The sequence below is a fragment of the Monodon monoceros genome, unplaced genomic scaffold (genome assembly GCF_005190385.1).
Source record: "Monodon monoceros isolate NGI ecotype Baffin Bay Population unplaced genomic scaffold, NGI_Narwhal_1 Super_Scaffold_2, whole genome shotgun sequence".
NCBI lineage: Eukaryota > Metazoa > Chordata > Mammalia > Artiodactyla > Monodontidae > Monodon > Monodon monoceros.
In genome coordinates this window covers 31692741-31704817 of record NW_021703776.1, presented here as the reverse complement: position 1 = coordinate 31704817, position 12077 = coordinate 31692741, and the positions used below count along the sequence as shown (strand labels likewise).

The 12077-nt window shown below is 38.3% G+C and overlaps 1 protein-coding gene across 1 annotated transcript in view; it reads left to right on the top strand.

Annotated features, from left to right (window-relative positions):
• The window catches only part of DNAH11 (dynein axonemal heavy chain 11), a 315311-nt gene that overhangs the window by 9081 nt on the left and 294153 nt on the right, over window positions 1-12077 (top strand). Inside the window, 4 exon segments of the mRNA XM_029233957.1 lie at window positions 7335-7531; window positions 8014-8203; window positions 8957-9056; window positions 11614-11825. Of these exon segments, the coding sequence (XP_029089790.1) occupies window positions 7335-7531; window positions 8014-8203; window positions 8957-9056; window positions 11614-11825 (699 nt within the window).

Sequence of the window (12077 nt, the reverse complement as noted above, 5' to 3'; positions counted from 1 at the left end):
CATGTCCTGGCTATTGTAAATAGAGCTGCAATGAACATTTTGGTACATGAGTCTTTTTGAATTATGGTTTTTCTCAGGGTATATGCCCAGTACTGGGATTGCTGGGTCATATGGTAGTTCTATTTTTAGTTTTTTAAGGAACCTCCATACAGTCCTCCATAGTGGCTGTATCAATTTACATTCCCACCAACAGTGCAAGAGGGTTCCCTTCTCTCCACACCCTCTCCAGCATTTAATGTTTGTAGATTTTTTTGATGACGGCCATTCTGACTGGTGTGAGATGATATCTCATTGAAGTTTTGATTTGCATTTCTCCAATGATTAATGATGTTGAGCATTCTTTCATGTGTTTGTTGGCAATCTGTATATCTTCTTTGGAGAAATGTCTATTTAGGTTTTCTGCCCGTTTTTGGATTGGGTTGTTTGTTTTTTTGATATTGAGCTGCATGAGCTGTTTGTAAATTTTGGAGATTAATCCTTTGTCAGTTGCTTCATTTGCAAATATTTTCTCCCATTCTCAGGGTTGTCTTTTTGCCTTGTTTATGGTTTCCTTTGCTGTGCAAAAGCTTTGAAGTTTCATTAGGTCCCATTTGTTTATTTTTATTTCCATTTCTCTAGGAGGTGGGTCAAAAACGATCTTGTGGTGACTTATGTCATAGAGTGTTCTGCCTATGTTTTCCTCTAAGAGTTTGATAGCTTCTGGCCTTACATTTAGCTCTTTAATCCATTTTCAGCTTATTTTTGTGTATGGTGTTAGGGAGTGTTCTAATCTCATACTTTTACATGTACCTGTCCAGTTTTCCCAGCACCACTTATTGAAGAGGCTGTCTTTTCTCCACTGTATATTCTTGCCTCCTTTATCAAAGATAAGGTGACCATATGTGTGTGGGTTTATCACTGGGCTTTCTATCCTGTTCCATTGATCTATGTTTCTGTTTTTGTGTCAGTACCATACTGTCTTGATTACTGTAGCTTTTTAGTGTAGTCTGAAGTCAGGGAGCCTGATTCCTCCAGCTCCATTTTTCGTTCTCAAGATTGCTTTGGCTATTCGTGGTCTTCTGTGTTTCCAAACAAATTGTGAATTTTTTTGTTCTAGTTCTGTGAAAAATGCCAGTGGTAGTTTGATAGGGATTGCATTGAATCTGTAGATTGCTTTGGGTAGTAGAGTCATTTTCACAATGTTGATTCTTCCAATCCAAGAACATGGTATATCTCTCCATCTATTTGTATCATCTTTAATTTCTTTCATCAGTGTCTTATACTTTTCTGCATACAGGCCTTTTGTCTCCTTAGGTGGGTTTATTCCTAGTTATTGTATTACTTTTGTTGCAGTGGTAAATGGAAGTGTTTTCTTAATTTCACTTTCAGATTTTTCATCATTAGTGTATAGGAATGCAAGAGATTTCTGTGCGTTAATTTTGTATATTGCTACTGTACCAAATTCACTGATTAGCTCTGGTAGTTTTCTGGTAGCATCTTTAGGATTCTCTGTGTATAGTATCATGTCATCTGCAAACAGTGACAGCTTTACATTTTCTTTTCTGATTTGGATTCCTTTTATATCTTTTTCTTCTCTGATTGCTGTGGCTAAAAACTTCCAAAACTATGTTGAATAAGAGTGGTGAGAGTGGGCAACCTTGTCTTGTTCCTGATCTCAGTGGAAATGGTTTCAGTTTTTCACCATTGAGGATGATGTTGGCTGTGGGTTTTTCATATATGGCCTATATTATATTGAGGAAAGTTCCCTCTATGCCTACTTTCTGGAGGGTTTTTATCCTAAATGGGTGTTGAATTTTGTCAAAAGCTTTCTCTGCATCTATTGAGATGATCATATGGTTTTTCTCCTTCAATTTGTTGATATGGTTTATCACATTGTTTGATTTGCATATATTGAAGAATCCTTGCATTCCTGGGATAAACCCCACTTGATTATGGTGTATGATCCTTTTAACGTGCTGTTGGATTCTGTTTACTTGTATTTTGTTGAGGATTTTTGCATCTATGTTCATCAATGTTATTGGCCTGTAGTTTTCTTTTTTGTGACCTCTTTGGTTTTTGTATCAGGGTGATGGTGGCCTCGCAGAATGAGTTTGGGAGTGTTCCTCCCTCTGCTGTATTTTGGAAGAGTTTGTGAAGGATAGCTGTTAGGTCTTCTCTAAATGTTTGATAGAATTCGCCTGTGAAGCCATCTGGTCCTGGGCTTTTGTTTGTTGGAAGATTTTCAATCACAGTTTCAATTTCAGTGCTTGTGATTGGTCTGTTCATATTTTCTATTTCTTCCTGGTTCAGTCTCAGAAGGTTGTGCATTTCTAAGAATTTGTCCATTTCTTCCAGGTTGTCCATTTTATTGGCATAAAGTTGTTTGTAGTAATCTTTCATGATCTGTTGTATTTCTGCAGTGTCAGTTGTTACTTCTCCTTTTTCATTTCTAATTCTATTGATTTCAGTCTTCTCCCTTTTTTCTTGATGAGTCTGGCTAATGGTTTATCAATTTTCTTTATCTTCTCAAATAACCAGCTTTTAGTTTTATTGATCTTTGCTATCGTTTCCTTCATTTTGTTTTCATTTATTTCTGACCTGATCTTTATGATTTCTTTCCTTCTGCTAACTTTGGGGGATTTTTGTTCTTCTTTCTCTAATTGCTTTAGGTATAAGGTTAGGTTGTTTATTTGGGATGCTTCTTGTTTCTTAAGGTAGGATTGTATTGCTATAAGCTTCCCTCTTAGAACTGCTTTTGCTGCATCACATAGGTTTTGGGTCGTTGTGTTTTCATTGTCATTTGTTTGTAAGTATTTTTTGTTTTCCTCTTTGATTTCTTCAGTGATCTCTTGGTTATTAAGTAGTGTGTTGTTTAGCCTCCATGTGTCTGTATTTTTTTCAGATTTTTTCCTGTAGTTGATACCCATTTTCATAGTGTTGTGGTCCAGAAAGATACTTGATATGATTTCGATTTTAAACTTTAAAGTCCCCTACTATGATTGTGTACCTGTCGATTTCCCCTTTTATAGCTGTTAGTATTTGTCTTATGTATTGAGGTGCTCCTATGTTGGGTGCATAAATATTTACAGTTGTTATATCTTCTTCTTGGATTGATCCCTTGATCATTATATAGTCTCCTTCTTTGTCTCTTGTAATAGTCTTTGTTTTAAAGTCTATTTTGTTTTTATAAAGCAGAAACTAACACATCATTGTAAAGCAATTATACTCTACATGATGTTAAAAAAATTAAAATTAAAAAAAATAAAAATAAAAACATAGTCTATTTTGTGTGATATGAGAATTGCCACTCCAGCTTTCTTTTGATTTCCATCTGCATGGAATATTTTTTCCATCCCCTCACTTTCAGTCTGTATGTGTCCCAAGGTCTGAAGTGGGTTTCTTGTAGACAGCATATATACAGGTCTTGTTTTTGTATCCATTCAGCCAATCTATGTCTTTTGGTTGGAGCATTTAAGCCATTTATATTTAAGGTAATTTTTGATATGTATGTTCCTATTCCCATTTTCTTAATTGTTTTGGGTTTGTTATTGTAGGTCTTTTCCTTCTCTTGTGTTTCCTGCCTAGAGAAGTTGCTTTAGCAATTGTTGTAGAGCTGGTTTGCTGCTGCTGAATTCTCCTAGCTTTTACTTGTCTGTAAAGGTTTTAATTTCTCCGTCAAATCTCAACCTGGATGTAGGTTTTTCCCTTTCCTCACTTTAAATATGTCCTGCCACTCCCTTCTGGCTTGCAGAGCTTCTGCTGAAAGATCAGCTGTTAACCTTATGGGGATTCCCTTGTATGTTATTTCTTGTGTTTCCCTTGCTGCTTTTAATATTTTTTCAGTGTATTTAATTTTTGATAGTTTGATTAATATGTGTCTTGGCGTGTTTCTCCTTGGATTTATCCTGTATCAGACTCTCTGTACTTCCTGGACTTGATTGACTATTTCCTTTCCCGTATTAGGGAAGTTTTCAACTATAATCTCTTCAAATATTTTCTCAGTCCCTTTGTTTTTCTCTTCTGATTCTGGGACCCCTATAATTCGAATGTTGGTGCATTTAATGTTGTCCTAGAGGTCTCTGAGACTGTCCTCAGTTCTTTTCATTCTTTTTTCTTTATTCTGCTCTGCAGTAGTTATTTCCACTATTTTATCTTCCAGGTCTCTTATCCGTTCTTCTGCCTCAGTTATTCTGCTATTGATCCCTTCTAGAGATTTTTAAATTTCATTTATTGTGTTGTTCATCATTGTTTGTTTGCTCTTTAGTTCTTCTAGGTCCTTGTTAAATGTTTCTTGTATTTTCTCCATTCTATTTCCAAGATTTTGGATCATCTTTACTATCATTATTCGGAATTCTTTTTCAGGTAGACTGCCTATTTCCTCTTCATTTGTTTTGTCTGGTGGGTTTTTGCCTTGCTCCTTCATCTGCTGTGTGTTTCTCTATCTTCTCATTTTGCTTAACTTACTGTGTTTGGGGTCTCCTTTTGCAGGCTGCAGTTTCGTAATTCCCGTTGTTTTTGGTGTCTGTCCCCAGTGGCTAAATTTGGTTCAATGGGTTGTGTAGGGTTCCTGGTGGAGGGGACTAGTGTCTGTGTTCATGTGGATGAGGCTGGATCTTGTCTCTCTGGTGGGCAGGTCCACGTCTGGTGGTGTGTTTTGGGGTGTCTGTGGACTTTTTATGATTTTAGGCAGCCTCTCTGCTAATGGGTGGGGTTGTGTTCCTGTCTTGCTAGTTGTTTGGCATAGGGTGTCCTGCACTGTAGCTTGCTGGTCGTTGAGTGGAGCTGGGTGTTGGTGTTGAGATGGAGATCTCTGGGAGATTTTCGCCGTTTGATATTACATGGAGCTGGGAGGTCTCTTGTGGACCAGTGTCCTGAACTTGGCTCTCCCACCTCAGAGGCACAGCCCTGATACCTGGCTGGAGCACCAACAGCCTGTCATCCACACGGCTCAGAATAAAAGGGAGAAAAAAAAAGAAAGAAGATAAAATAAAATTAGTAAAATAAAAAATAATTATTAAGAAAAATAATTTTTTAAGTAATAAAAAAAAGGACAGAACCCTAGGAGAAATGGTAAAAGCAAAGCTATACAGACAAAATGACACATGGAAGCATACGCATACACACTCACAAAAAGAGAAAAAGGAAAAATATATGTATATCTTTGCTCCCAAAGTCCACCTCCTCAATTTGGGACGATTCGTTGTCTACTCAGGTATTCCACAGATGCAGGGTACGTCACGTTGATTGTGGAGATTTAATCCGCTGCTCCTGAGGCTGCGGGGAGAGTTTTCCCTTTCTTTGCTTTGTTTGCACAGCTCCCGGGGTTCAGCTTTGGATGTGGACCCGCCTCTGCGTGTAGGTCGCCGGAGGGCATCTGTTCTTCGCTCAGACAGGAGAGGGTTAAAGGATCAGCTGATTCGGGGGCTCTGGCTCACTCGGGCCGGGGGGAGGGAGGGGCACGGAGTGCGGGGCGAGCCTGTGGCAGCAGAGGCTGGCATTATGTTGCACCAGCCTGAGGCGCGCCGTGTGTTCTCCCAGGGAAGTTGTCCCTGGATCCCGGGACCCTGGCAGTGGTGGGCTACACAGGCTCTCGGGAGGGGAGGTGTGGAGAGTTTCCTGTGCTCGCACACTGGCTTCTTGGTGGCTGCAGCAGCAGCCTTAGTGTCTCATGTCCGTCTCTGGGGTCCACACTTATAGCCGTGGCTCACACCCATCTCTGGAGCTCCTTTAAGCGGCGCTCTGAATCCCCTCCCCTCGCACACCAGGGAACAAAGAGGCAAGAACAAGTCTCCTGCCTCTTCGGCAGCTCCACACATTTTTCCGGACTCCCTCCCAGCTAGCCGTGGCGCACTAACCCCCTACAGGCTGTGTTCACGCCCCCAACCCCAGTCCTCTCCCTGGGATCCGACCAAAGCCCGAGCCTCAGCTCCCAGCCCCTGGCCGCCCCGGTGCGTGAGCAGACAAGCCTCTCAGGCTGGTGAGTGCTGATCAGCACTGATCATCTGTGCGGGAATCTCTCCGCTTTGCCCTCCGCACCCCTGTTGCTGTGCTCTCCTCCGTGGCCCTGAAGCTTCCCCCCTCTGCCACCCACAGTCTCTGCCCGCGAAGGGGCTTCCTAGTGTGTGGAAACCTTTCCTCCTTCACAGCTCCCTCCCACTGGTGCAGGTCCCGTCCCTATTTTTTGTCTCTGTTTTTTCTTTTGCCCTACCCAGTTACATGAGCAGTTTCTTGCCTTTTGGGAGGTCTGAGGTCTTCTGCCAGCGTTCAGTAGGTGTTCTGTAGGAGTTGTTCCACATGTTGATGTATTTCTGATGTATTTGTGGGGAGGAAGGTGATTTCCGTGTGTTACTCTTCAACCATCTTGAAGCTCCTCCCCTACCACATCTTCTTTATCCATTCATCTGTTGATGGACATTTAGGCTGTTTCCATGGAATACACACTGTTCCTTACTAATCTCCTAGCTCAACAAGTAGTGGGTACAAAGCAGGAAATTGTAATAATAATACAATTTGGAAAGATTTGTTTTATCCCCATTGGAAAATAAAATAAAATTTCAGTTTGTTTTTAGTTAACTAGAAGGTTGTGTTCTCAAAATCAGCTTTAAAAAGGTGGAATACCTATTTTCTAAGCATTTTAGCTAATGGAAATTTTATAGGTAATGCTGATGGTCTGGACAGATTGTGTCAGGAAAATGTTTAATTAGTACATATTGAAAATGAGTGAGGAAGCAAGAAGAGACCAACTTCATTAACTCAACAAACTCTTACTAATTACGTAAGATATGCTGGGCTTTGGGAACACAAAATAATTTTGGAGTGTTTTCACACATATAATTTCATTGGTATTTCCAACTTAATGGTGGAAGGAGTTCAAAAAAGGTTCATATGATTGAATGAACATCTTTCTATCAAAATTTAATCCACTGGGATGTCACCCAGGGCTGGAGAAGATTAATTTACTCTTGCCTCCATGTGATTCAAGAAGATTTTTTACATTACTATACCTGCCTGTGTGCGCAGTTTGCATTAAGAAAGCAGTTTACTTACTTGACATGATTTTGCTTATTTCATGCAGAGTTTAAGTTATTGGGAGCCTCCATAAATGTTTGATAAATGGGTAAATGAATGAACAAGTAGTATAGTATTTCCACTTTGAAAGAATGTGTCTAATTGATGAAATCTAAATGGGTCACTGACTTTGTCATCTCTTTGTAGATTTGATATCACAGGAGGATATTTATGAAATTGAAATTGGGTGGTTTTGTTGCTGATCTTGTGTGACAAGGAAATCTTTGAAGGAGCACATTGTGTATAAATTAATTTCACTGCTTTTTAAAATGTTTCTCTTTCTCTAGATTTTAGTGCCAATTATTGCTAATAAGAACAACCATAAATCCTGGTCCTGTTTTATTTCACAAGACATGGAACGTCACATAGAAGTCATGAAAAATAAAATGCATATTTTTAGGGGCAAAATGTTGAGAAGAACTCTTCTACCAATTCCCACTATTGCAGGAAATGTTGACCTGGATGAGAAATATTCAGAGACCAAGTACGTAATGATATGGTTTACACAGGATATCAACATGGAGAGCCAACACACCCATTTAATATCATACCCCCAGCAAACTGTCAGCAAAATATCAGAATTATTATAACTACAGCATATTTTAAAAAATAATGTACAGAAACACCATATATATTATTTCCTTTCAAAGTATTCTTTCTAAAAGCAGACTGTACAAAAAGCAAGCAGTACCAATTGCCATAATGTCAACAGTACTCTTCTAGTAAAATGTTTTTGAGGACATTATGATTCTTTAACAATTTTTTAAATGTTAGAGACATGCCCATGACAGAATAACAATGTCACAACTCAAACTGAGGCTATAAAAATAATAGATGTGATCTTGAAGAATTTATATTTAGAAAACTAGCTTATGGATTCATAAAATACCTATTAAAATTCAAGTCCTATCCTTATTTGGATGAAATGATTCATTTTTGTATTTTTAATCATTTCAGTGTTTGTAGACTAGAGCCAAATGAAAGGACAGTACTCCATGCAATTGAATCAGTGGTCATTAAATGGTCACATCAAATCCAAGAAATTGTAGAGAAAGATTTAGTGCGGCCTTTACTGAATGGTCTTCACTCAGATCCTCAAACTGAACTGGATTTCTGGATGATGAGGAGAGAGAACCTAGCATTCATTTATGATCAAGTAAGTTGAGAGCCCTAGAAATTGCTTGCCAGTTGAATTAGCAAAGTCAGTTGTAGAATTTGGTCTCCAAAGCCATGATTTCTAGTAATGTTAAAGGTTTAATACACTGTCTTTGAACAACTTAATTGTCCGTTTTCTTATTCCAAAGTTCTGTATGGTATGCATTCTTAAAATTAATGGGGATTAAAAGTAATTTTGCCTTTTTGCGACTATTTTGACAGTAATTGGAAACACTTTGTGGCAAAGAAAGAGTAGTTCCCAAGGGAAATGTTGAAGATTGTAAGATTTAATTAATCTAGTTGATGTAATTAATTTGGGAAAGGAGTAGATTTTGCTTAGTGGAGAGATGCAACTTTGGAAGAACTAACTGGTTCCTCTGCTGGTGTTTGCCATTAGAAGTTATTCAGTTTAATGTTCTAAAAACTACGACATTCATTCACATGTTCACCTATCTGTTAGAGATTTTCTGAAACAGATTTTATATGGAGAAGTTAATATTTTACATGTATAATAAAATGTATATTAACAGGCTTTTTGAAAATACAAGTTAAGAGCTATAAATGTAAAATAACATACGGTCTTAAGGAAAAAAATTATTTTTAACTTGAAACCAGGTATGTCTTTGAGTATTAAATACTGTGTGTACTGTGCATGAATGGAATATTATTTAAATATTTTATTGCAGAATGCATTTATTTATTCATTAATCTAGCTTATATATATATATATATTTTTTTTTTTTTTTCAATTTAGCTTCAGGCTCCCATTGTCCTCAAGATGGTTAAGATCCTGAAAAATAAGCAAAGCAGCTATTTTCCAACTTTGAAGGGTATCCTCATGGCTGTGGAAAATGGTAAGACTCGTGTTCCTCGGCCTGGCATCAGTGGTCCCTCCTGATCTGACTCCTGACTGTCTGCTCAGCCCCCTCTACCCTTCTACCCTTAGCATGCTCATGAAATGACTGCACTTGACTCTTCTAATGATAAGTCCATCTTAATTATCTGCAGTTTATTCTCCGGCTATATTAAACCATTTTTCGGGTATATAGTAAGTACCTACCACAGAGGCTCTAGATTGAACTTTCAGTGAGAGTGTATGTGTGTGGAGGGGAAAGGCCTTTGGTGTTTAGCAGCGGGTCATTGAATGCCCAGCATGGAGGCTTTCTAATCAACAGTTGGGCTGCAGTTAGTCCAGTGACTCTTCAGTAGAATCTCTGAATTTGCTTAACATCCACCATTTATTTAACTCATAAGAACGCGAAGTCATCATTGAGGTTTTGGTAAAGATTAAACACACAGAGAGGAGGGTTTGTTTGTTGAATTTTGAACAGGTAATGCATGTACATTGTTAAAACCCAGAAATTATAAACAGGTATTTTTAATTTAAAAAAGAAATTGTGTAAGTGAAAAGTTTCCTTATCTTCTCAGTACCCAGTTTCAACCTCACCCAGGCGTAACACCCCTCCGTAATTTTTTTATTTCTGTTTCTGTTTCTTTAGACATGTGTAAGCAAATACGGATATGATCCGTGATACTGAAGTTTTAAACGATAAAATTGAAAGATAACATGGCCCAGTAGCTTGTTTTTGTTTCTGACATGAGAAAATTATTTTTAAATTTTTTCCTATGTAACGTGGAAGGTTAGGAAATACTTAAAATCTACTTTGAAAATGTTTTGCTATCTCTTTAGGCTTTTCTCCATGAACTCTGTTTGAAAAGAGGCCTTAAGACAAGATGGCATTAGATCTGTATTTCTATCCCAGATCCACTCAGTACATCTTAAATTTGCTGCGTCCCTGGTTTCTGTTGGCCAACTTGGCATACTAACACCTTCCTTGTATAATTGTTGCAAGAATTAGAGCACTATTTCTCAACCTTGTCACCACTGACGTTTTGGGCAGGATAATTCTTTGTTGTGGGGAACCACCCTGTTCATTGCAGGGTATTTAGCAGCATCCTTGGCCTCTGTCCACTCCCCCCATGTCTGTTGTGAGGACAAAAAGTGTCTCAAGACATTGTCAAATGACCCTTGTGGGAAATCCTCCCCTGGCTGAGGACCAATGAATTGAAGACCTAATATACAGTGCACAGAGTACTAGGCACATAGTAAGTGTACCCTCAATAAACAGAAGCTGCTTGCATTTTTTCTGGTAGTAATATTCACATTTTCTGTGGATAAAACTTATCCAGGAATGAATCCCAGGGGTCCTCAAAGCCTTCTGAGCATATGGACTGGAGATTCAGGAGAAAATACTTTCAGTAGAACAAGTGGCCCAAAGCCATTCTCAGTTAGAGGTAGAAGGCTCTCCCAAAGACCTACTCGAGGCTTTGTAAAATCACTAGAAGTGCTTATCACATTTTAAGGGCACTTTACCTTTACATGCAATTATTGGATTTTGAAATTAACACTGATGAAAACACACTAATTTCAAAACGTGAGTGCATCTGAGGAAAAAATAGTTCCTGGACCCTCTCTTTCTTCCCAGGTCTTTATTGTTAGGTGGAGAGATTAATTGGTTACATGTCAAGAAGAGCAACATGGGTGGGTGCATACCTGACTCTGACAGCCAAAAAAAAAAAAAAAGTCTGGCAGTTTGTTTTGTTTTTGACTTCTGACAGGAGTCTTTTGGGATAACACCAGAAATTAAGGAATTTACTTTCCTTCATTCCCTACCTTCATAAATAAAGACCATTTTCAGTTAATCAAAGGTATTTGTAGCCTCAGGAGTACAGTGAAGTCTGATGGAGATCCATTTAGGGTACATTAAAAGACCAGTTTTAATCAAGAGAAAATTTGGATTAGATTAACCAGTAATTAATCATAACTATTTCAATGTTGTCTTCATATATACCTTTTTAAAAAAGTATTCCTTATTCCTACCATGCATAACAATTTTTTAAATTGAGGTAAAATTCACCTAACATTAAAAAAAAGTTTTTAAAGTGTACAGATTGGTGGCATTTAGTGTATTCACAATATCCTGTAACTATTGCTTCTATCTAGTTCAAAATATTTTCATCACCCATGCTTGACAATTTCAGTAGTTACACTGTGGGTAATAATATAATGGAAAATTTTTCATGGTGTGAGTTACTCTTATAGGACACTAGAATGAGATAATAGATGATTCAATTGTGCTGGTACCAAGTGCGTGGGAGGAGTTAACTTTCTGGTGAGTCTTCAGTCGTGATTTACTTGTGAGTACGCCTGGGTTCTCTTTGAAGGGTTGTTACAGCTGGGCAGTGTCGAAAGCCTTCCTAAGCTGCCCTGTGTCAATGGTAGGGTAAGTGATATAAAAAGAAAGAGGCAGCATTTAAGTACAGCCATGTTGTTTTGCATTGTTCTCTTGACCTTGTGAAGTGACTTCAGATAAAAGAGGCTGCCTCACATTAACGGTGGTTTCCTTTCAGCTCTTCTAGAAGCCCAAGATGTGGAACTTTACCTGAGACCCCTGAGGAGACACCTTCAATGTGTTCAGGAGACGGAATTCCCACAGACTGGTGTATTAATTGCCCCGTTATTTCATACCATCTGTCTGATCTGGAGTCATTCCACGTTTTATAATACCCCTGTTCGGATTATAGTTCTATTGCAAGAGTTTTGTAATCTCTTCATTGACCGGGTATGTAGCATGAAAAACATAGGAACAATGAGAATTATTGCCGTTTGGTAGGTTTTATGAGATCAAGGAGGAATGAATAAATCCAGTCTACAGAACACCTTTTTCCCTTTTCTTTTTTCATAAGACTTTTATGGTAACAAAGGCCAGATGACTGTATCCTAAAAGGCAAAGGAGCTCTGGAAATAAGTCAGATACAGTCAAGGGACAGGTTGTTACTGGATTCTGTTTAACATCCTACTTTTCTTCAAAAGA